The sequence below is a fragment of the Mesocricetus auratus genome, unplaced genomic scaffold, assembly GCF_017639785.1.
Source record: "Mesocricetus auratus isolate SY011 unplaced genomic scaffold, BCM_Maur_2.0 Super-Scaffold_100014, whole genome shotgun sequence".
Taxonomy (NCBI): Eukaryota; Metazoa; Chordata; class Mammalia; order Rodentia; family Cricetidae; genus Mesocricetus; species Mesocricetus auratus.
The window spans coordinates 74,585,094-74,610,614 of record NW_024429197.1 but is presented as its reverse complement, the minus strand read 5'-3'; the positions used below and the strand labels follow the sequence as shown (position 1 = coordinate 74,610,614).

At 48.2% G+C, this 25,521-nt stretch overlaps 2 protein-coding genes across 3 annotated transcripts; one reads left to right on the top strand and one right to left on the bottom strand.

The window, feature by feature from the left end:
• The first annotated feature begins 221 nt into the window (after nucleotides 1-221).
• On the top strand, nucleotides 222-11,131 carry Bspry (B-box and SPRY domain containing). Its single transcript, XM_040757386.1, has 5 exons — nucleotides 222-314; nucleotides 4,111-4,356; nucleotides 6,140-6,165; nucleotides 10,231-10,460; nucleotides 10,933-11,131. The coding sequence occupies exons 2-4, from the start codon at nucleotides 4,150-4,152 to the stop codon at nucleotides 10,427-10,429; spliced, it is 432 nt and encodes a 143-aa protein (XP_040613320.1). The 5' UTR covers nucleotides 222-314; nucleotides 4,111-4,149; the 3' UTR covers nucleotides 10,430-10,460; nucleotides 10,933-11,131.
• A 3,266-nt stretch (nucleotides 11,132-14,397) lies between these two features.
• Nucleotides 14,398-17,687, bottom strand: Hdhd3 (haloacid dehalogenase like hydrolase domain containing 3). Of its 2 annotated transcripts, XM_013117112.3 has the most exons (3): nucleotides 17,544-17,661; nucleotides 17,015-17,251; nucleotides 14,398-15,323 (listed from the first exon to the last, which is right to left on the bottom strand). In XM_013117112.3, the coding sequence occupies exons 1-3, from the start codon at nucleotides 17,638-17,640 to the stop codon at nucleotides 14,446-14,448; spliced, it is 1,212 nt and encodes a 403-aa protein (XP_012972566.1). In that variant the 5' UTR covers nucleotides 17,641-17,661; the 3' UTR covers nucleotides 14,398-14,445. The 2 variants fall into 2 exon arrangements, with proteins under 2 accessions (XP_012972566.1, XP_005075195.2); XM_005075138.4 differs by lacking the exon at nucleotides 17,015-17,251 and having other exon boundaries at nucleotides 17,544-17,687.
• Between the last annotated feature and the right edge of the window lie 7,834 nt (nucleotides 17,688-25,521).

Below are 25,521 nucleotides of genomic sequence, written 5' to 3'. Positions count from 1 at the left end.
TAACTGGAATGGGGAGTCCAGCATCAGTGAGCTGGAAGGAAAGACATGATATAGGTACATGTGAGATGGTTGATATAAAGTTTTGGGGGCATTACTGTTTTGGGTGATGATGGTTTCTGGGTTCAGACCATGGGAGTGGGTAGAGTAAAAGGGAAAAGCCACGTGAATGAGTGAGTGGCCCATCTGCATGAGTAAAGACACTGTAATGCCTTTTGTGTTGCAGAACCAGATTGTGGAGCAGTATGAGAGGCTACAGGTCAGGGCATCACCGAGTCTGAGCGGAGGTCCTGGAAAGGAAGACTCAGAAAGCCGTGGTAATTCTTCACTTTGCTCTCAACACTGTGCTGCCTGCTAGGATAAGACTCTAGCCCAGGTCTATCATAGTCTAAAATCCCTTTCCAAACTTACAACCTCATTGAGCTACTGGATGAGCTGGCTGTTTACTTCAGTACACAGGCGACAGACTAGAGAAAGAATTCTCGGTGACTTTGGCATAGAAACTCAAAAAGACTAGAATGTTTTCTCACAAAATTGTAGACTTCTTTATTTTGTGTGTGTGATTGTTTTGCTTGCATATATGTATGCACAACACCTATGTGCCTAGCATCCACAGAGATCTGAAGGGGGCATTGGATCCCTTGGAACTGGAGTTATAGATGGTCGTGAACCACCATGTGGGTGTTGGGAGCTGAACCCAGGTACTCTGCAAGAGTAACAGGTGCTCTTGATTGGTGAACTATCTATCCAGCCGCAGACTTTTACTATGGAATTATTTTGTGCTCATTTTCAGAATTATGAAATTCCTTGAGCGCTTTTTCTTTTTTAAACCAGTATGAAGCATGAACCCAGGGCCATGTACAAGCTAGGCAAATGCTGTTCCATTGAGCTACATCAACAGTCCTTTCGAGATCTTCTTTTGTCTGTTTTGTTTATTGAAACAGTGTTTTGTGTAGCCTAGGCTGGCCTCAGACTTGCTGTATAGCCAAGGCTGATCATGAACTACCAATCTTCCTGCCGCCTCGTTTCCAGAGTGCTGCCATTAGCTGCAAGCGTCTCCATGGCAGGGATTTCTGAAGTACTTCTATGACAATTTTATGCAGCAGGTGGCAGTAAACATCCCTATTTGAAGATAGGGAAATACATCTCACAGAAATTAGTTGACTCGCCCCAGTGATCCATTGCAGGGTCCGTTCTGCGTCCTGGGTCCTGACTCTTAGGCCAATGCTGTTTCTGCCCCATCCCAAGGCATATCCTTTACTCCGCACCACTGTTATGTCTTCACCCTTAAGAAGGCCCCTCCGGGCAGCACCGGGCTGAATTTCTTTTCAAATGCCATCTCACCCACTCCTACCTACACACACAGCATACAGAATAAGTTGGGCACTGCCTTAACCAAGTTTCTTTAGTTGCATAAACCGAACTGCCATAAACAAGTAGAGCACTCATGGCAGGACATAGGTTTCTCAGGAGATAAAGGAACCAGAACTGGGAACTAGACAGCAGCTAGGAATCCAACTCATTTTCGTCCGTCTCACTTCTGTTTGCGTGAAGGTACTGACTTCTCTATCTCAGTCCGTCTTTGGCTCTATCACTGTTTTTATTTTCTTGTCCTATTGCTCTGGCTAACCCTCCAGTACGATATAAACTAGAAGCTCTAGTAGCATACCCTGACTTTAAGTGAGAGGCTTCCAACATTTTATTTAACAAAATCTTGATGAGCACTTCCCACCGGCCTGTGTGCTAGACACCCTACAGTGGAAGAAACAGAGTGCTCGTTTTGTGAATGCTACACTCTTCTCAGGAGAGATGGGCAATAAACAACAAAGCATGTGTTATGTCAGAAGGCAGTGCATTCTTTGAGGGAGCTGTAAGTAGGAAGAGAGGACAGGGGTATTACCTGTGGTATGTAAGAAATGCTCTCATTAAGGTTGATACTGCCGGCTGGTGGTCGCTCATACCTTTAATCCCATCACTTGGGAGGCAAAGGTAGGCAGATCTCTGAGTTCCATGCCAGCCTGGTGAACAAAGTCAGTTCCTGGATAGCCAAAGCTGTTACACAGAGAAATGCTGTCTGGAAAAACAAAAAAGGAAGGTAAATTGTTTATTGCAAAATCCAGAGTTTGTTCCCTGGAACCCATATAAAGATGGAAGGAATCAACTAATCTATAAAGTTGTCTTCTTACTACTACACATGTATGTACCGGGGTGCAGACACACAGACACACACGCACTACACAATAATGGTAAATAAAAGTTTGAAGGAAAGGTTTATGTGTTCTCAGAAACCTAAGAGGTGGAGAGATTAACCACACATCTGAGAGAAGTGTGTAGACCGTGCTAGCAAGTGCAAAAGCCCTGGGCAGGAAGGCACCCAGCCTGCTGGGGCAGGAAGTCCTTCAAGGCTGACGCATATGACCAGGTGTGATGACAGGAAGAAATACATCAGAGAAACAAGAAACTAGGTCAGAGAGCAAAAGGTTCAGGGAGAAGCTGGATCCCACCCTCTTGGTCACAGAGGGGCTCATCTTCATTTCAGGTACAAAGAGAAACCACTGAAAAACTTTAAAAGATACAGGTAAAGCCTTGAATTTAGGGGCTAGAAGGGTGGCTCGTGGTTAAGAACACGTCCACCTCTTCTAGAGAACCTGAATTTAGTTCTAGTTCCTGCTTTGGGCAGCTCACAACTGTGCTTAACCTCAGCTCCTTGAGATCCAACATGCATGCGGCATGCACACGCACAGGCAAACACACACACGCACACTCACACACACACTCACTCTCATGCTCACACTCACACACACTCACACATTCACACACACACACTCACACAAACACACACACACTCACACAGAGAGTTTCAGACAGATTGAGACTTCTGTTTAAAAAGAAACTCCTTGCAGCTGTAGTAGGAGGTGCCCAGCTGGGGAGCAGTTATAACAATACAGTGAAATCAGTGTGCTCCAGACCCAAGTGAGTTTCCTTGATGGTCGTGAAACTGTTTTCTCTTCCACACTGGGCAGATTATGGGTCTTGGTTTCTTCTATAAAAGAGGGGTGACTACTCCCTGTGCTATACAAAGCAGGTCTTCAGGGACAGGACCAAGAGAAGCAACTAGCTGTTCCTGGCCCCCTGACACATCTGTCAAGAGTCAAGTGCAGGTGCTTCATGTAGCAGCTGGCATCTGGCTGTGAGGAATAGCGCTAGGCTGAAAGTCTGGAGAGTAGGCTTTTAGTTCCGCCTCAGTCACTGGCTGGAGGTGTCCAAGCTAGCAAGAAATTTCCCCTAAGACAGCATGAGTTTCCCACACAGTCACGAGTCTGTGTTTGCAGGTACTTACTGCATGCCAGACTTTGACCACTGAGTGTTAGAAGATGATGCTTGTTAACATCCTTAGCTGAGCCAGTGGTGGCGGCCTCTAATCCCAGCAGTCGGGAGGCAGAGGCAGGCTGATCTCGGTAAGTTCAAGGCCAGCCTGGTCTACACAGAGAGTTCCAGGACAGCAAGGGTGATTGTATGCAGAGAAACCCTGTTGAGAAAGAAACAAAAGACAAGAACAAACATACAAAAAGAAACATCTTTAGCTAAGAATATTTTCAAAGCTCCTCTATGACACATAAAAATCTTGTGTTGGAACCAGTTGGAATGAACGAGCCTTAGCAGAGGATAAGATTTTGGCCCTCAGGTGGAGTGAAACTTGACCTGGAGCCTCGTTCTTATTCCGGTTGATGGTAATAACTCTTTAAGGCCATTCTGTCCAGTGATCACTATGATTCCCTCACTTTTGTCCCATGGCCATCATGTTTCCAACTGTGAAATCAGCAGGCAATTCTAGTTCATCCCTATGCCCCGCCCACCCTTTGTACTGTGGCCCTGACCTTCTGAGCCACGGCCTGGACATTTGGATCTCGGGTTTCTCTTAAACCACACTTTGGAACTCCAAAAGCTAGGGTGTCAAAGTAAATGGCTTGAGTACCTTTATTCTCCTTACTCTGCCCATGGCAGACATTGTCTATCATTGCTGGCATCATTTCTGCTAAGCCTGTCCATGCTCTCCTGTTTGTGACAGGGTCTTTTCCAGGATCTGACTCCTCTTGTTTTATCCCTTGCCAGAGCATGGCTAGTGCAACGCAGGAACTGGTTATCTAGAGGATGAGTCTGGTGAGGAGCATGTGTGAGAGTGAGGGACAACAGTTACTGGAGCAAGTGTATGGTGAAGAGAAGAGGGTCAACCAGAGTATCCTGACTGAGCTGGCCTATTGGACCGAGGAACTGAAGAAGCTGGACAACATCCAGACCAGCCTGGTTGGCATGCTAACCCATCTAGATGACCTCCAGCTGGTTGCAAGTCAGGAGAGGGTGAGCACACAGGAGGTTGGCCAGATTCCCCCAGATTGGAAGATCTGAGAATGCCAAAAAGATGGCAATGAGCCTTGGGACAGGGATGAGTGACAGCGATTTCTGCCAGACTGTAATGCGGTTTCTATCCAGGCACCTATGTGCTTTCTGACCAAAGACCCAGCTAAATAAGCTTGGCCAAAAGCCCCCACCACTGACACTGATAGCCCTTGGCAATTACCAGACTCCACATGTCCGCAATCTCCTAGGGGTTTCTGATCATCCTGGCCTGTCTTTAGCAAGGATCCTGTTAGGTAGGGTTACTTAGATCCCCTTTTCCCTCAATGTTTCCTCTTAGCTAGTGGTTCTCAACATGTGGGTTTTGGCTCCTTTGGGAGTTGAATGACCCTTTCACAGGGGCTGCATTAAGACCACAAGAAATCACTGATATTTACATTATGATTCATAACAGTAGCAAAATTACAGTTATAAAGCAGCATTGAAAATAATCTCACGGTTGGGGGTCACCATAACATGAGGGATTGTATTAAAGGGTTGCAGCATTAGGAAGGTTGAGAACCACTGCTCCTTGGCCATCAATTCCATGCTGTATTCAAAGCTGAACTCAATCTCTCTCTCACCCACTGAAAGATGACCTGGCAGTAGTCCCTATAGCTATCTCCTTTACTATGTTTAATATCATTGACTCATTCCACTTTTAACACTAGACAGAGGAATAAAATTTATCTGAATATTTTGGCACTCTAACAATATGCTTTGAACAGCAAGCAAATCCTTATTGAATGTCTAAATGTTGTGTAATGGGGCAGAGTTATGGGGCACAGCTGCTGTTGCTCCCAGCCCTACCTAAGAGATGAATATAGACAGACAAGTAGACTGTGTCATGTAGTAGAGGAATCCCTGGGAGGTCGGAACACCCCCAAGGCAGTTGGAATAGATCAAAGCTTCTTGGAGAGTGACTTAGAAGTAATAGAAGAGGTCCCGGGTCCAGGGGAATGGGGGGAGGAGTGACTTAGAAGTAATAGAAGAGGTCCCAGGTCCAGGGAATGGGGGGAGGAGTGACTTAGAAGTAACAGAAGAGGTCCCGGGTCCAGGGAATGGGGGTGGAGAGGGTTCAGAAGTACACTGGGAGAAGGCAGTGCTTGGCACAGACAAGGGCACCAATATAGAAAACGCTCTCAGTTCTACCAGACACAGCCACGATTGATATTCAGTGTGCTGCTCTTCACAGCACTTTGTAGATACGCAGATGCCTCTAGTTTTGAGGGACAGTAAGACACCTGAGTAAAACTACCAAGCGGAGGGAGAATGAGGAGACACCAGGCCAGCCCCTGCCTTTCAAGTCGGGCAGTCATGGAGACTGCCCTAGATTGTACATTCATTCAACACCAGCTTCCAGGCAAGAGCACATTCTGTCCCATCTGCTGGAACAGTCACAATAAAAGATTCAGAGAATCATAGGCATCCAAGAGCAGGCAGTCTCCATGGCAGGTGTCCGTGGGGAGCTGGGTCTGTGGAGGATGGTCCTGAAGTGGAGTTGAGGGGAGCCCAGGACGTCACAGGGTAGGGGGCAATGGCTGATTCATTCTTTGTGTGTGCTGGGGTGGGGCGGGGTGGGGCGGGACGGGGTGGGGCATGTGATGTGGGAGAGAACAGCCAGGAAAGTTTTGCTCTTGGTCTTTGCTGTGAAGTCCACCTGCAGTTGTGGGAGGGAAATGTGTTCAGATGTGTCCACGTTGAGGGGTTTCTGCTGCCCGTGTGACCCCGTCTTCTTCTCTTGCAGGAGAAGGAGCAGGAGGTTTTTGACAGGTGAGTGTGGCCTTATAACTTGCTCAGACAGTCACTGAGACCCAGGTCTTTTTCATAGGCCATTGCATTCCAGGCATGTAGCTGAGCCACTTCCTAGAGCCTGGCTCCAAGGTCAAAGGTCATCCCTCTGACTCCCTACCCCATAAGTCTTCTTTATATCCATGCGAAAAGGCACTGAAACAAATACTTGTTAGCCAGCGGCTTTCCCTGGGCTTTCTTAAATGTATCCAAATTCAACTATGGTTACCCAGGGTAACGCTGAGGTCCAGAAAGGGTAGGGAGCTTGCGGAGACCCAGAACTGGAGTCTGGATTTAACCCTGATACCTGTTTCCCTGATATCTTCTCTACAAGGTTGTTGTTTAGTGATACAGTGCTTTTGCATGGTTTGTAGGTCTTGGATTCAATTCCCAGCCCTCTAAAAAGAAAAAAAAATTGAAAAATGAGCCTTCATCAACCCTTTCTAATCTCATTCCCCTAGAGATGTGGGCTGCTTTAAAGATGTGGATGTTTAAAAATTTAGTTACTTAGTTATTTTGTGTGCACATGTGTGTAGGCGTGCCATGGTTCATGTGTGGAGGTCAGGGGGACAGCTTGACAGAGTGGATTTTCTCCTCCTACCGTGTGGGCACTGGGGATTGAACTCAGGTTGCCACGATATGTGGAAATCGCTTGAGCAACTGAATCAGCTCACCAGTCTTAGATGTGGAATCCCATTAGATTTGAGCTTTAGTTGGAATATATGTGGCTTCGTGTGTGTGTGTGCCTGTGTATGTATAAATGATGTGTGTGTAGGAGCCCGAAGATATCAGAAGAAAGCATTGGATCCCTTGCAACTGAATAAGTTGTGAGCTGCCATGTAGGTTCTGGGAATTGAACCTGCCTTCTACAAACCATCACTCCATCCCTAGTTGGGTTTTTTCTTTGTGTGTGTGGTCTGTATACATGTTTTCATGTTTGTGTGCACATATCATTGTGCATGCAGAGGTCAGAGCAATCTCAGATGCTGGGTCTTGCCTTCCATCTTGTCTGAGACAGGGTCTCTTTGTTGCTGGCCTGAGGGCTTCCTACCTCCTCCTCCCATCTCACCTAAAGCACAGGGATCATGGATGCATGCCATCTCACCAGGTTTACATGCCATCTCACCAGGTTTACATGCCATTTCACCAAGGTTACATGGTTCTGGGGATTCAACCTCCCGTCCTCAACTTGCACTGCAAACGCTTCACCTATTGAGTCCTCCCCAGCTTCCAGGCATTCTGTCTTGATGGCTAAACATCCCAGGTCTCTGTGCTCCTCAGGCTTGTGTTAAGAGATGGGGAGTGGCTGGGACCAAAGCAGGGGAGCATTTACTGTTGCAGTGGGTTTTGGAGGCAGTGAGATATTTTCTGGAGAGTATAATAGAGAAATGTTATCATACAGCAAGTCCTGAGGCCCAGATCCTATCCCATTTCTGCTGTCAGCTTACGGGGGCACTCATGAGTCACTTACACCACAGAGCACACAGCTTCCAGGACCCACCCCCAAGATTTCCTTATTTTTGTCTTTGGGTGTGTGTGTGTGTGTGTGTGTGTGTGTGTGTGTGTGTGTGTGAGTACAGGCAGGTGCAAGTGTTCAGAGGCTTTCTGATCTGGAACTGCACTGACAGGTGGTTGTATTGGAGCTAGGAACCTCTGCAGAAGCAGCTGTCACTCTTAACTGCTAAGCTGTCTCCAGCCCCTGCCCCCACTTTTTTTTTTTTTTTTTTTTTTTTTTTTTTTGGTTTTTCGAGACAGGGTTTCTCTGTGGCTTTGGAGGCTGTCCTGGAACTCGCTTGGTAGTCCAGGCTGGTCTCCGCCTGCCTCTGCCTCCCGAGTGCTGGGATTAAAGGCGTGAGCCACCAACGCCCGGCCCTGCCCCCAGTTTTAATACCAGTTAAGACTATACTTCCGGCCGGGCGATGGTAGCGCACACCTTTAATCCCAGCACTCGGGAGGCAGAGGCAGGCGGATCTCTGTGAGTTTGAGAGAGAGAGAGAGAGAGAGAGAGAGAGAGAGAGAGAGAGAGAGAGAGAGAGAGAGAGAGAGAGAGAGAGAGAATATACTTCCTTATAAACTGTCTGCTTTGCTGGAAGGAAGGCCCCCAGGGGATTCAGGAAAGCCACTGTCCTTTCTGGCTAATACAATCATGGTGTCACCCTACAAGAGAAGGATTTTACCTTTTGTCTTCCTCCCCTCACCCATGTGGATCCAGATGCATTTCCAGAACCTTCCTGAACCCCTGTCTCTTTCTTTCTGTTTAAGGGCTGAGGAAGCAGAGGGCATTGTGGATCCCCAGGGGTCGGACGAATTAACCTTTGACGAGAAGTGTGCTTGGAGCCCACTATTTTTTTTTTTTTTTTTTTTTTTTTTTTTTGGTTTTACGAGACAGGGTTTCTCTGTATTGTTTTGGAGGCTATTGGTCCAGCCCGGCCTCGAACTTACAGAGATCCGCCTGCCTCTGCCTCCCGAGTGCTGGGATTAAAGGCGTGCGCCACCACCGCCTGGCCTGGAGCCCACTATTGACTCAACTCTGGGCAATATCGGTTCTCCGGTCTCCGGTTAGGAGCTGCAAGAACACAGCACTGCGTGCGTTCGTGCATGTGTGCCTATGTGCATGCCTGTTGGGGGTGGTCACACCCAGCATTAGTGCATCGGGGGATGGTAACCCTGACAGCCAGTAACGGAAGCAGGCTGCTAAGTAGGGCCAAGGCACTGGCGGGGCTGAGCAGTCGACCAGATCATTCCCATTTCTCTGGTTAGGGTTAGGATTCATTTTGCTCTTTAAGTCTCGCCCTCCTTACATTGTACCTTTCTGAGGCAGCTCTTTATCATTTATTGGAAACCTCCCATTTCTTTTTAAAAGTAGAATGGCATCCCCATGGACAGCATTCTGGACCACAATGACAGAACTTGCCTCACCCATTCATTTAACAAACATCGGCCTAAATGGTTGAATGTGGTGATGCACACCCGTAGCCCAGCACTTGGGTGGCTGAGGCAGGAAGATTCTGCATTCAAGGCCAGTCTGGCTACCTATCTCCCTATCTGAGACCTTGTCTCAAGAACAAGAGAACAACAAAACCTTAACTGGTGTTGAGCGTGGGCCTGGCCCGGTACTGCGTACTGGGGCATCAGAGGCGAAACTTACCATCTCCCAAAATTCCCCCGGGTTGGATGGAAGCTCATGTGCCCTGTGGTGATAGACTGAAGCTTTCTAAGTTATACACACACACACACCTAATATGCTCTGATTTCTGATATCAGATGGTGCCTGGTTTAGTTAACTTTGAAGAACTGTTTGTCTCCCAGTTTCTGGGCTCTGGAGCCACAGATACCATCAACTTGAAAGCCGTATGATAGGGGTTACTGAAACACTGGGTCTTCATTTGACCCTGCCACCAGCCTGATGTGGGAACTTGGGCAACTCATGTATTCTTTCCACATGAAGATTTTAGAACAGTAACTACTGTTCTCCTGGATACAGTTACTCAGCACACAGTATATACAGGACACTTGACCCGTATTATTTCATATAGTCCCCATGACTACCCTGTGACAAGTCCTATTTGGTTCCCCTTTAAAGATGAAGAATCTGAGGCTTAGGGAGAGTAAATGACCTGTGTGAGGCCTCAGTGAGTGGTAAGAACTCTTTGACTATGCGATAGGGCCAGATTAGGATGGAGTTGGATAGGACCCTGGACAACCCTGAGAATTCTTTCTGGCAGGCACGGAGGATTTGTTTATCAATGAAAGGACTGTTAGCCCCTTATTGTAATTGTCTGAAGATTGAAGGACCCTGACCTTCAGTGCCAAGAAGTCCGAGGCCTGCACAGATGACCCAGAGCACTTTGACCACTGGCCCAATGCCCTGGCTGCCACCACCTTCCAGGCTGGACTCCATGCCTGGATAGTCAATGTTCAGCACAGCTGTGCTTATGAAGTGGGCGTGGCCTCAGCCCAGCTGCCCTGAAACTGCTGCCTGGGCCATAATGCCTTCTCCTGGGTCTTCTCCTGCTGTGATCAAGGATTCCTTTTCTCACACAACAGGCAGCACGAGCCTCTGGCATTGCTTCAGTGCCCAGCACAGCGGGGCGTGCTGCTGGACCTCCAAGCAGGAGAGCTGCTCTTCTGTGAGCCTGCCTTGGGGACAGTCCTTCACATCCACCGCTCATCCTTCTCTCAGCCGCTGTCCCCAGTCTTTGCCGTGGCAGACCAGGTCATCTCCATCGTCCACTGGCCACAGTGAGATCAGACCCACCTCCTCATCACCCTTGTAGGTCAGGCCATGTTTCCAGCTAGTGTCCTCTCCCCCAGTGGTGTGTGTAGTCTCCCTCATAGGTAACCGTTGGAGAGATGGGATATGCTTCCGACTCAGACATCACCTTTCCATGCTTGTCTTCTGTGGGAACCTGCTTTTCTCTTGGCCTTAGTCTCCCAAACCCACCACGTTTGTGCCTTTGCAAGGGTCTCATCAATCTGTGTCTCTGGCATGCAGCATGGTGCTGGTGCATGGCTAGCATACAGTGAAGTTCAGTGAGGGAGTACACGGTTGGCAGGCGGGTGACCAGGGATGTGGCAGTTCCTGGAGGAGCACGGCTGTGCCTGGAGGTGCCTCTCTGCAGAGAAGTGTGTGAAGTGTGGAGGGCCTCAAATAAGGATGGCATAATAGAAGCCATCTTAATATTCATTCTGTATTCTTAGAGACTAACACAAGTTTCTATTTCTCTGTCTTCTTATCTTCCTGTACAGCACATTTTCAAGGTCTGCAGTCCAGGCTCTCATGCCCTTCTGCCACCTGGCCTGCACTCCAGACTCCCCCAGCTGCAGACTTGTCTGTGGAAAGTACCCTGCAGAGGAGAACTTCTGCTCCCCCGCTCTTCTGCTGTCTGCCCCACTTAACCCTGCAGTACTGTCAATAAAGGAGACTGTCTTGTCTCTGTCTCTCACATCTCTTGTTCCCCCCATTCTCATTCCCTCCCCAGGGTCCCCGTTGACTGACCCCGAGGGCCCGGGCAGTGAAGTCCCTAGCCTTTGACTAGTTCAGTATTTTTGTCCGTTTCATGACCCAGGGAATAGAGAGAATAGTTTTCTAGCACACCAAGGACAACCTGCCAGGCTGCTCTTGGCCAGAAAACCAGCCTGTGAGTGCCATGACCTTCTGCCTTCTCCCGTGGCAGTCTATCCTCTCCAGGAAATGTGCTTCCGGCACAGTTGTGGGCCTCTGTCCCAGGCCCTGAGACTGAGCTCTAACGTGGACCTCCCTGTGATACGGTGATCCTCCATCACCGTGCTGATGAGCACCCCACATCGTGACTCTTTCCTAGGGAGGCAGACCCGGGTGGAGAGCTTCAAGCCAGAAGAGCTCAGGGGAAAGGAGGGCTATCCTTAATGAATGAATGATTGAGAGTGTTATTAAAGGCTTCCAAAGACTTAGTGATGTCTTTGCTGGTAACCGGCTTCATGCTGCATAACAGCCTTAGGTACCTGCTTAGAAATTAAGTAGGTTGTCGCTCTACTTAGCAGAAAGAGCCTGGAGATGTTACTGGAGATGTGGAACCAAGGCCAAGTCTCATTGCCATGTCCTCCATAAGGAGTTCATCTGAGAACAAGTCTTCTTGCCAGCACTGGGGTGAAGCATGGTAGCAGAGCACATGGCTTGCATGCTAAAGCCCTGAGTTCAATCCCCAGCACTACAAACAGAACAGTTTGAAAACCAGTCAGGGTGTTCTCAAAGTCCAGCTGACAAATAATCACTGTTCTGCTTCAGTCCCTTGTTCCCATATAGAAATGTGGTCCCAAGATGACTTGGAGGGAGATCTTTGGAGAACAGTGTGTTCATGTGTGTATTTGGGTTTGCATGTAAGTGCATGCATGTGAAGGCCTCAGAGGATGGCCTTACATGTCATCTTCAGAAGTGCCATCTCCTCTGTGGAGACACTTTTCCAATTGAGCTATCTCCCTAGTTGTTTTTGATTTTTAAACTTATTGTGTGTGCTTAATATGAGGGGTACTCACATGCCATGGTGCACACGAGGAAGTCATCCGAGGACAACTTTATGCAGTCAGTCCTTTCCTTCCATCTCTCTGGAGTCCCAGGTCAAACATGGGACTTTCTGGTTATTTGCTCTTGTTTTCTGAGAAAGGTTTCTCTGTGTAGCCCTGGTTGTCCCAGAACTCACCCTGTAGACAAAGCTGAACTCAGAGATCCACCAGCTACTGCCTCCCGAGTGCTGGGATTATTCATGTGTGCCACCACCACCAGATTCATTTGGGGTTTTTTGTTTCACATAGCCTAGGCTGGCTTTTAAAACACTCTGTAGCCTCCACCTCTAGAATGTCAGGGTTACACACATGTGCCACCATGCTCATATGTGAAATACCTTGTTAGAATTGCTTACTGGTTTATTCAGAGCCATGGTGCCCTGACCACCAACTCAGATGCTGTAGCAAAGTTCAGCTCACGGTTCATGGGGTTGTTGCAGACATGCCCCTTCCTCTAACTGTCCAGATACTGCCCAAACTCTATCCCAGGTGAGAGTCCCCTCCAGAGTTACTGCTGTGTGTTTCAGAGCAAATACACTTGTGCTTGTCTGTGTTTACAGCCCAGTGTATCCCGTGCCCAGCAATGGACAAGGCACAGATGTATGTAGTAGACACCAGCTATATAGGGAAGACAGAAAGGAAAACTGAACTAAAAAACAAAAATCAGCTGTCATGGCCCTTACCTTTAATCCTAGTACCTGGGAGGCAGAGGCAGGGGGATCTTTGAGTTCAAGGTCAGCCTTGTCTACAGGGTGAGTTTCAGGACAGACCGGACTACAAAGAGAAACCATATCTTTTTTTTTTGTTTTTGTTTTTGTTTTGTTTTTACGAGACAGGGTTTCTCTGTATTGTTTCGGAAGCTATCGGTCCAGCCTGGCCTCAAACTCACAGAGATCCGCCTGCCTCTGTCTCCCGAGTGCTGGGATTAAAGGCGTGCGCCACCACCGCCCGGCGAAACCATGTCTTGAAAGAACAACAAAAAAAAGCAAACACAAAGACTGACATGAGCACTTGTCTATTTGTAGCCCAGGGGTTAATCCGGTGGGTTTAGAGTTAGACAGGCCACATTTGGAACCTAGGTTCCCTCACAGGCGACTACAGACAGGTTCACCTAAGACCTGGATCTGTTTCTTCATATGTAAAGTGGAGGTCATGCCACCTCTGTCCCTGGATAGCTTTGAGGTATAGAATTTAGCATGCTGGGGCAGTGGCACACACCTTTAATCCCAGCACTCTGGGAGGCAGAGGCAGGCGGATCTCTGTGAGGCTAGCCTGATCTACAGAGAGAGTTCCAGGACAGGCTTCAAAGCTACACAGAGAAACCTTGTTTAAAAAAAATAAAAATAAAAAAGCTATCATGGTATCTGATGCAGGGCAGGCACAAGTCAGCAGTGATCCTGAGAGAACCAGTTATAGCATCCTCTTCTCAAGGGTACTAATGGATAGTTCAGCACTCTGACTTTCAAATTCGTCTAACTCTGAGGTTCCAAAGTTGGGAAAGGGATTTCTATTTCAGCTTCTCTGGGCTTTTTTTGACTTTGTGTTTTGCACAGTGGGGTTATACATCTCCAGTGACTACAAGCTCTTGCTATAAAGAAAGAGGAGAGAGAGAATATGCCTACAGTTTGAACCCAGGGCCTCAAGTTAGACAAGTGCTCTACCACTGATCCGTGTCCCTAGCTCTCGAAAGTGGCTCACACCTGTGACCCTAGGATTCAGAAGGCTGATGGAGAAAGATCATGAGTTCCAGGCCAGTGTGGACTAGAGGAAGTTCACATCGGCCTGGGCTAGAGTGAAAACCTACCTCAGAGAGCACATGGTTGTGAACAGATGGCCCTCCCTGGATATGGAGCAGGCGTTGTGACAGAGACGGACAGAGGAACGGTGAGAAAGCAGAGTGCATACAGCACTTGCTGTATAACTCATGACCTCAGTTCAAGCCCCAGAACCCATGTAAAGATGGAAGGAGAGACCAGTCTATGAAAGTATCCTCTGACCTATACACACACACCTACCCCATATCATAATAATAAAAAGGGACACACGTATGAATAATGAATGCCTTCAGAGATTAGGCTACCACTAAGCCCTTGCTGTTCTATGATCAGAATAATTTCTGGAGGCTGCAGGGGGAGGGCCAAGATACCTCCCTCTGCAGGAGAAAAAAGGGACTCCGTGTTTCCAGTGTTTATTTGGTCCCGGCCACTTCCCTCATCAGACTCATGACTTAGGGTTTGAGGCCTCCAGAAGGTCAAGGGCAGGCAGGAGATGGGACAGCGAGGACAGAGTGTGTTCTTTGGGAATAGAGTCTCTGACTGAGGAGTCCAGAGGCTCTTGGCCTACCACCAGGAAGCTGTGCATGCCCACAGCCTGAGCCCCCTGGTAATCGCAGAGGTAACTGTCCCCAACATGAGCTGCTACTGCAGGTTCTACACAAGCAAGTTGCAAGGCCTTATGAAAAATTCGAGGGTCTGGCTTAGGACAGCCAGCAGCTTCAGAAGTCAAAACAAAATCAAAATGTTCCCGCAGGCCAAGGCCTACTAGGATATCTTCTAGTCGTCTGTCAAAATTGGAGATCACGGCCAGCCTCAGACCCCGCTTCTGGCACCCCCTCAGGGTAGTCTCCACCCCCTCCAACACCTGCCAGGTGGAGGGGGTACTGAAGTCTGTGTACAGCTGATCAGCAATGGGAATGATGGCCCGGGTGTCTGGGACCCCTGCCAGGTGGAAGGTGCTTAGGATCAAGTCCACCCACCACTGACGGGAGGTGAGGCCACGGCTCTGGCCATAATTGGGAAAGTTGTGGCTGTGAACCCTGTATGCCTGCCCAAAGGCTTGTTCCAGGGCTGTGGCTTCCACCACCAGCCCGTGGGCCCGGGCCTTGCTGGCATATTCCTCCCCAACAGGACGGCGGAGCTTGATCAGGGTATCCTTCACATCCCACGTCAACAGACGCATCTGCAGCCGGTGTGCCATGGAGATCAAGTTCACAGGACCAAAGGAGGTACTGAGCTGGCTCAGGTCACCCTTTCCAGGCTGTGGAGGTCGGAGCTGTAGGCTGACACAAGGCACTTTGGAATGTCTTCCAGCATAAGACCCTGGAACGAACATCAAGCAGGTGAGATGCACTCTGAGGCCCTGGTGTCAGACACTGGGTCCACATTCTGATGGCCCAAGCTCATAGCCTGAAAGAGAGGCTTGAGGGTACTAACCTCATAGGATCATGGGACTAGACTAGAGTTGTGACTCAGTTGGTGGAGTGCTTGCCTAGCATATGGAAAGCCATAAGTTAGATATTGCAGCACACACCTATAATCCCAGTGACCTTGAGGAGGAGGCAGGAGAAATTCAAAGTCACCCTTGGAAACATAGCAAGTGTGAGACCAGCCTGGGCTGAACCTGTCTCAATAAATAAAGCCCAACCAAGATTTTTGGACTAAATAATTTATGCATTTGTTTCAAACCAAATTTCTGGGCATCTTACAAGCTGGATGCTGGAGAAGAAGACAGGTTTCCAGCCCCTGTGGCATTTCTAGGTATTAAATAAGAAGGGCTTTTTTGTACACAACTACAAAACAAGCATAATGAAGTCAACATGTGTCATGACGCTGTAAGTCCAGAACCCAAGTTAGGTTTGAACTCAGTGAATGTCCTTATCAGGTGAAATTCTGGGGGAGACCTGAGGAAAAAAACATGCTGGGCAAAGTCCAGTGCTCTGGGTGGAGCTGAGCTCAGATACACAGCTTGTGGGTCAAAGTCAGGAAACAGTTTTGATTGCTGTTATCTGTATGTTGTATTTTGCCTTCGTGTGAGTGCGCCTTAGTCATGCCTGGTACCCATGGAGCCAGAGGTATCAGCTTCCCTGCAACAGGAATTACAGTTGAGCTGCCACGTGGTTGCTGGGAACAGAACCCAGACATTCTGGAAGATAGCAGCGTTAACCTCTGAGCCATCTCTCAACCCATGACCATGTTAAAATTACTAATAACTGATGTGACCTTTCTTTGAGAAACCCATCTCCACACTTGAGTATGCCCGACTTTCTCCTAACCCTGCTTAAATTAAAATATCATTAATAAAGTCTCCAACTTAACTTCATAAAAGAAAAAAAATACAAAAAAAATCTACTAGTAATGTCAAAAGAGAGGAAAGTCCCTGACCAACATGTAGTGTTGATGTAGTGGTAACTCAGTAGAGTTGTTCAATTTCCATAAGTTTATATGATTATGTATTGCTTCTTAAATCCAGCTATAATGCATGGTTTTTGGATAGGATACAGGGGTTATTTAAGTTTTCTTGTATCTGTTAAGACTCCCTTTGTGACTGAGTATATAGTCAGTTTTGTAGAAGGTTCCATGAGGTGATGAGAAGGTATATTGTTTTGTGTTTGGGTGAAATGTTCTTTAGATATCTGATCAAGTTCATTTGACGCATAACATCTGTTAGTTCCATTATTTCTTTCTTTAGTTTCTGTCTGTATAACTTGTCCATTGGTGAGAGTGAGGTGCTGAAGTCTCCTACAATTAATGTTTGGGATTTGATGTGTGATTTAAGCTTCAGTAATGTTTCTTTTACAAGTTTGGGTGCCCTATCATTTGGGACATAGATGTCCAGAATTGAGACTTCATCTTGGTGGATTTTTTCCTTTGAGTGTGAAGTATCCTTTCCTTTGACTATGAGTTGGTGAGGGGATAATGGAAGCCAGTGAGGGGCACAGTGTGGATTAGAATCCAAAGACTGGACTACGCTGAGCCCGTACATGGTGGGACAGAAGACGGCCTGTTCCTACCTGGCTCTGAGCCGCAGCTTTTCCATCCTTCCGGACATTGGCCACAGGTGCCAGGGAGGCCAGCCCAGGCGGGTGACTGACTCAATGCCCAGAGGCCAGTTGTCTGCCTGGGGTCAGAGACGACGCAGGTTCCTTCCCCAGACAGACCCTGCCGGGGGCCGATCCATCCAGAATGCAGCCGACAGGTGCAGACAGGGGCGATGGGGGGTGTGGAAGTGAAGTGGGGGCCCCAGAGAACTGTGACGAGGAGGAGGGCTCTAGTCAGCTTGAAATAGGGAGGCAGTTTTACAGGGGCTCCTACTGCTCACCTGGGTAGGCCGAAGCCGGGTCAGGAACCCGACTGCATCCGAAAGACCTCGGACAGGTCTAGCCCACCTACGCCCAGGACAACAGGCACAGCCGGGTTTGGGGGCTGCGGCTGCAGGCCCGGCCGCCCTGAGAGCAGTGTGACCGGCTGGGAGTCTCTGAAGCCCCTGTCCCGGGCTCCCGCTCTGCTGCACCGCGCCCCCACCCGGGACCCCGTACCCACCTGACTCGGGGGAAGCGACCAGAGAAGCAGCGGCTGCTCCACGGGCCCGCAAAGGTCCTGGGACTTCACATTCCTGCTCGCCGCCTTGCTCTGACATCACCTAGCTCCTCCTCCTTCCTATTTACTATTCACCCCTTTGTCCCTTTCCTCACCCCGTAGTCCCCTGCTCCCTGTCCCGAGGCCCTCCCCTGGGCGTCTCAAGGTCACTATCTGGGCTCCTCCCACCAGACTCCTCCCCACCTCCCCTGTCACTATGGCAACTCCAGGGACTCTGTTTCTCTTTTCTACTCGGTGCCCCCCACCCCCCTCCATGCTTCCCACATCCCTGGGATGGGAATGGGGACACCTGGGGAAGTACCAGGCAGCTTTGAGGATGCAGGATGTGGGGTTCAGCAGCCTGTAGGGAAAAGGGGTCCAGCCAAAGATACACACCTGAGCAGAGCCAAAGAAACACACTTTGGCCCTGCAACCAGAACCAAAGAAAAGCACCTTGACCCTGAAACCAGTGCCAAAGAAACACACTTTGTCCCTGAAATCAGAGCCAATGAAAGAAATACACCCTGGTCCTAAAACTAGAGCCAAAAGGACCAGTGAAAGAAACACACTTGGGCCCTGAAGCCAGAGCCAAATCTGACCCTTAACCTGAGCAGAAAACTAACCAGTCCCTGAGTACAAGCTCTAGCCAATCTGAGCTCAGGGATTGAAACCTGACCAATCCCCACCCTGGAAAACTGCGCCCCTCAGAAACCCCATATAAACCCAGCCCTCCCGCTGTCTTCTCCCACCCTGGCTGAGGGCGGCCACTCTCCCGGAGTCTTCCCTCCCAGTAAATCTCTTGAACGAGGTTTGGGTGGAGGAGGGAAGTAGCAACTTTTCGCTGGGGAAACCTTCCCCTACTGAAGAGGAGTTGTTACACTACGGCCTGCTGGGGAAGCCCTCCCCTGCCGATACACTGGGGAAGCCTGTCCCTGGAGCAGGACTGCAAGCTGCTACACGTATTGTGACCTGTGGTGTTCTTTGGCTCCCGAGCGCCACAGTACCTTTGTGCCTAAGCCACTTTAAGGCTTACACAGTCTGTCCCTACTAGTGCAGAGAGGACTTCAGCAAGGCACTGTCCCTCTCTTCTGAGAGACACCAATCGGATCTAGAAGGGAATTGCTGGTATACCCACAGTTGCTGAGGCAGGGAAGGGCCTCTGCAGTAACCTAGACGCTTGTTTTAAGATAGGTTCCACCATGCAGGTCACGCTGGCCGTGACCATCTTCCTGCCACAGCCTCCCAAGTGCGGGGTTTCTAAGCACACCACTACCGTGTTGGTCTACCCTAGATGCTTTTTTAAAAATCGTCTTAAGGGGAAGGAAGAGTTGTGTTTTCATAACTGAAATAACACGCTCACCTTAAAAATACTGTGCAAAGCAAGCAAGCAGCGCTGTTCATGATTTGCCTCGTGCTAAGCTCGCATCCTCTGCCTGGCCCGCTCATTCTTCACTGAGGATACAGCAGGAGAAAGGCAGTTTCCTGCCTACATGGACATGGAAGGGACAGGCAAAAACCAAGTGAATATGTGAAATGGGCCCTAAGTGCAGCCACGGGTTTGGCTGGGGAGCAGCGTGGGGGCAGGAGAACTTCCCACTGCTTCTTACTTCCGCTCCCCACCAACACCCTATGGAAACGTTTTATCTCATTTTATCTCCTAGTGGCTCTGTGGACTTTGGATGGACTCAGTATGCTGTCACTGGGCCTCAGAAGTGCAGTCACAGATCAGAGGGCTCACCATCCCATCAGAAGTGCAGTGGATTTCAAGATAATTGATGCTGCCTGCTGTTCCGAATGTCTCTCTCTCTATGGAGATGGCATCAGGATGGATGATTTGTGTCAAGACAGCCCACATAGAAAACCTCTGAGGATTTATGAAGATTCTTTTAAAACGAGTAAACAGACTGCTGGGTGCTTAAGAATTTTGGGGGGTCGTATGCCACATAGCACAGGGCTTCCACACTGCATATCTCCGGAGGCTGTTTGCTAGGGTGTATCTGCTCACCTGGGGTCATGACCTTGACTCAACTGTTGGGCCTCTGGAGTCTGTTAGGTTTGCTAGGTTAGCAGAAGCAAATGTAATAAATAACAAAAATAGATGACAATAACAAGCCCGGATGCCACAGGAAAGGTGGTGGTGGTCTCTGATAGTTTGGATCTAGCTTCTTTTCGATTGGCCAGTTAGGAAGGCAAAGTGTCAGGCCAGCCTTGGCTCTGGAGCAAGACCTCCAACAGACAAATAGCACATTGGTATGATTTAATGGATGTGTTTTCATCCTATAACTAGATTGCAAAAATCCCCTGGCAGTTTCCTCTCTTACTCTAGCCTATGCCCCGTGGCTTGTTACTATGTGGGTGCTAGCTTGGGATATTTTCTCTTTGGGAAAACAAGTTTCTATTATGAAACATTTTTTTTCTCCTTTAGTCTCCTGTTGAAGACACTAAGGAAACCCAGTCAGGCACACATCTCATTACTTTTAATTTTCACTTACTTTTTTTTTCAGTTAAAACAGAAAAAAAATGTACATGCTGGGTGTGGTAGCATATGCCTTTAATCCTAGTACCTAAGAGGTAGAGGGCAGGCTGATATCTGAGTTTGAGGCCAGCTTGGTCTATACAACAAATTTCAGGACAGACAAAGCAACACGGTGAAGGTCCCAGCCTCTCACCCAGCCACCTGCTTTGGCAGCCATGACAGGCTGCAGTAAAGACCCATCTAGATGTAGGCCCCTGACTCAACAGGATGTGCTGAGCTCCACAACATTGCCTGACCCTGCGCTAATTACTGGGAAGAAGCTGCCAGATGCCCTCCATGTGGTAAGGAACCAATCAGAAGTCAGCTGACGGGCTCTGGATGCGCTTTACTGATGACAGTGGAATGCAGTAGGTAGCCCTCCAAGCACAGCAACCTTTCTGCAGCTGCAGCTGACCAATCAACTCAGGAAAGGTTCCCCCAGCCTGAGACCGTTGCTATGCAACTAGCAGACCCCCAGGAATCCCCCCCCCCCCTTGTTCTACCCTTCCCTGCTGCTGCTCGGGTCCCTCCTACTCCACCCGCTGTGTAGGATGGATGGAGGACCCAAGCTAACTCAAAATTAAAAAGACTCTTTGCTTTTACATCAGATCTGGTCTCTTGGTGGTTTGAGGGTCCAGACTTTGGACACAATAGTTAGACCACATTTTTAAAGTATATTTTTGAATTTTCACAGTATGTATACCCTTGCAACTGCTACCTAGAACCCCCTCCAATCTAGATGCCTAGAGCATGTTTGCTTTCAGTTGCTTATTCCCCAAATGGTAGCAAAAATCTCCATCTTGCCCCCTTTTGAAATAGGATCTCATATGGTAGCCCAGAACTATGTGGTTGCTCTATTTCATTACAGCAATTCTCCTGCCTCAGCCTCTTAAGTGCTGAGATACAAGCCTTAGCCACCATGACCTACTTCTTTATGTGTGTGGTGCTGGAACCAGAACCAGGCAAGTATTCTTTCTACCACTGATCTATATACCCTGACCTTCTCCTGGTTTTTAATTGTTATTTCACTTGTTTGTGAGCTGTGTAAATGGAGTAATACAGCAGGCATGTTCTTATATTCCAAGTTTTATTAACCTTCATAACATTGTGTGGCTGCCTAGTTCATTTTTATAACTGTAACATGCCATAATCTGAACAGGACACATCTCACTGTTGATGGACATTTGGGTTAGTGCCAGTTTTGGATGGACACACATCAGAAAATGTGGTTATGACCGATTTTCTCCTGGGTTGTTTCCAACCTTGGCTTGTGATCCTCCCATTTAAAACCTTCTAAATTCGTCTCAGAGAACATCAGTATACACTTCTTAAATTTTTTAATTTTATGAGCATTAGTGTTTGCCTGCATGCATATCTGTGTAAGGATGTGAGTCCTCTGGAACTGGAGTTACAGTTGTGAGCTGCCATGTGGTTTCTGAGAATTGAATCCCGTCCTTTGGAAGAGCAGTCAGTGTTTTTAATGTCAGAACCAACTCTCCAGTCCTCAGTATACACTTTTGATGTGGCAATCAGGATACCATCAGTAAGTGTGCTTCATTTCCGTAGACAGAGGCAGTTTTCTGAAATGGCTGTACCAGCAACTGGAGTTCTCATGTTCCCCATTCTCAACGGGATCTACCTTACAGTGTTAGAAGACATGGGTTATGACATCTTATGCTCCCCACTCCTCTGGTGCTCATGCATGTGATCTATGAGTTGTTATGTTGTATAGGATGGCCTTGAACTCATGATCCTCCTGCCCCAGCTGTCCAGCGCTGGAACTATAAGAATGTGTAACCACATTCCACTAAGGCTACCATCTTTGATTATGAGATGAAAAATGGAATTAAACAGAACAAGACAGGAGCTGAACTCAATCCCACTGCTTGCACAAACTGACCAACCATCCCCAGGTTGCTCATGGGAATAAATTACATGAAACACACAAACACACACACATAACAAACACACAGCACTAAAGTGGGCACGTGGTGGTCAGAAGACACTTTTTGAAGTTAATTCTCTTCAGGTCAGGCTTGCAAGGCAAACATTCAGACCTGTTGCATCATCTCACCATTTCCAAGAAGTAAATCTTTAAAAACTGTTGTTATATTTACTAATTCAAATGTAGATGGTGAGTTTAGAGAAATTGTTGGGTCAGGTTTGAGGAAGAGACAGGTCAGCTCAGAACATAAAAGGAAAGCCACCCAGGTTTAGGGGTAAAGCATTCCAGGCAAAGAGGGCCATTGGTATAAGAGCCAAAGCCTTGTCAGTTTTTTATGTAATGGTGTGTTGCAGGGTCTCGATGGGTGTTGGGGAAGTCCTTTGTCAATAAAGTACTGTTGAGCCAATAGGAATCTAGATAGGTGGGACTAGGAGTCCAGGAGGATTCTGGGAAGGAGAAACACAAGAGAGTCGACATGTAACCGCCATTCTCTGGTAAGAGAAATACTTAGATGAATAATTATGGGGTAATTACTTAAGTCAGAGCTAGCCAGTAAGAAACCAGCAAGGCCAACAGCTTCATAATGAATATAGCCTCCTGTGTTTATTTGGGACTGATGCGGCTCTAGAACCAGGTTGGCAGGAAGGCTGCCCTCAAAAGAAAAAGCTTCTCTTTACAGATGGGTGTCCCTTGGGGGTGGCGGAAAATAGGCACAACACCAATGACACAAATTAAAACAAGCAGCTCAGTTTATACCAGGAAGGGGTGAGCCTTACATACTTCTCAACCCTGCCCCAGCGTAGGAGATCCCCTAAGCTGGCATCTGCTGAGGTGATGTGGTCGCTATCCATAGATCATCATCTCTCCTCAGACTCAGCTGGTGTTGTCAAGGCCCTCTGGCAGGCCAGGCTGGAGGTCAGGAGACAGCCCCTGCGCTGCACTGCACAGGCCCATTGAGGCTTAGTTATCTCACAATGGGGCAGCTCAACCATGTCACCCATCTCTTAGAGAGCCAAATGGCAGGCATGTGACCCAAGTAGAGCAACCACAGATCTCTTATGACAGGGATGGGACAGAAAGGGTCTTTCTATGGGATTATAAACTTTGGGGGTTGTTTCAACAGTTATGGGGACCATGTTGTTTACTGGGGAGGCTTATCCAGCAATAAAGTCTATGCAAGGCCAAGAGATAAGTATTTGACCCAAGGACACATCTGACCTTATCAAGATCTTGGCATGAAAACCCGTTGAACTGCTTTTTCTACTTAACTGGGTTTTAGCCCCAGCAACCAAGAGCACCCAGAATAAGGCCCACCACAGAGGTCCGTCCTGTGTGGGACAAGGAGCTGGAGAGTGGTCTGCTCCACTCCTGGAGAGTTAAGTAGCTGATTAAAATGCCTGCCCAAAACAACCTACAGCGTAAACTGGCACATTTGAGAATGAAAAACCAGGTCTCATTGAGAAGGCTCCTGGATACCACCCAGCAACTTCTGGGAGGCTGATAATATGCCTCAACAGACTATGAAAATCTGATTATCCAGGGATGGGGTGTATATCCACAGGCCGGCTTCAACCTTTCTGGACAATTCTGTCCCTTTCTGCTTAAAAAAAACAAAAAAACAAAACAAAACAAAACTCACTCTGTAGCTCAGGTTCACCTCGAAGTCCTGGCAATCCTGCTCTAATTGCCCAGGAACAACCCATGGCTGTCTGTGACTGGTTTGCAAAGATGTGGATAGCTGCCACCAGGAGGACACTTTAGGTGACAAGACCAGACTCTAGGGAACACCACTCAGACCAACTCCTGAAGGAAAAGGGGCTTCTGGGCCTTTCCACCACGCCAAAGTTGACCACACAGAAGGGTCAGCCATGCTTTCACTGCTGCTTACAGGGGGTGCGTGAAATGGTTAAAGGCAGAGGCTTTAGAATTGGGTCAGTGCCACATCTGGTTTTCTTTGTAGTTGTGACCTAACCCAGTTCTGCCACAAATGTAAGTAGCCTTGGTGGAGTGCTACCAAATATCTAGACAGACCTTCCTCATTGCCGAGGATCCCAAGCTAAACTTAACGTGAACCTGCTTTCTCCACTAAATGGTCCACCTGCTACCAGGACAAGCAAGTTCATCTCTCTAGTCTAACTTAACCTAATGATATCCTAAATACATCTCCTTTTTCGAATCCCTATGGTCACTATAACCCACAGGATTTGAACATCTTATTTGCACCATGCCATGGTGTTACCAAGAGAAAATAGAATAGTCATTCTCCTCCCGACACCCTTGAAATGCCTTTTGCTCTTGGAATAAAGTTAGGGAAATGTGGCACCAAAGCCCCGTATGATTTAGCCTAAAATTCCACTCTTCAGGCCACCTGTTCTTGTACCTTTCCTGGTGTGCCAGCCACACCAGCCCTGTGTTCTTTTAGCTCCTTTTTGGTTCCAGGAACTTTGCACAGCGGTTCTTTCCCTGGACACTCTTGCCCAACTAAGCATCACATGGATCCTTCAAAGGTCAGGGCCGGGTGAGTTTCACATTTGCCACTGTGGCTGCCGGATGCGCCTGGGCACACGTCTACATCCTTGGGGCTGTTGTCCATGCAGGGCAACGCACCTTCTGGCTCTCTACACTGACTTGGTGATGATGGCTCTGGGATGGGAAGCCATCTGTAACGCCTGAACCATTTTAACCGGAGAAGAGCTCAGAGGCAGTGGAGCAGGTCTAGAGCAAAGACAGTTCATTTCTAGCCTGCTATACCTCTGGCCTAATGATAACGTGTCTCAAATTGGGGATCTGGGCTCTAGATGGTGCCCTAGGCTCAGGCTCCCAGGAAGGGAACGTTTAGGGCTCTAAGGTCTGACTTTGGAGGCTACCTTCCAGGAAGATCATCTCTTAAGGGGAGTTAGTCACAGTCTGACTGTAGGAGCTGCCAATTTGTAACGAATTAATTCTACATTTTAAAAATGGATGATTTCACTTTCAAGTCTGAACTGAACTTGCTTTGGTGCTAGAGTAGGGACTTTCTTTTTGTTTTTGGTTTTTCGAGACAGGGTTTCTCTGTGGCTTTGGAGGCTTTCCTGGAACTCACTTTGTAGACCAGGCTGGCCTCGAACTCACAGAGATCCACCTGCCTCTGCCTCCCAAGTGCTGGATTAAAGGCATGCGCCACCAACGCCCGGCGAGTAGGGACTTTCATTAGTGGCAGTTATGTGTGTCAAATGTCAGATGAACTAAAACCAGCTGGGCAGCTTCAGAAATCCATAAAGACACCCTTACTCCCTTTCCCTTATTGCCCTCTAGCAAAATCTCTGAAGGGCTAGAGGCACAGCTTAGTGGCAGAGTGCTTGCTTAGATGGGTGGACAGGATTCAGTCCTCAGTGGAGCAAACCAAACAACCCAACCCAACCCAAGCCAACCATGCCAACATCTTTAAGATGGCTGCCATCAGATGCCAAATAAATCTAAGGTCCCTGCCAGAGGTGTACACC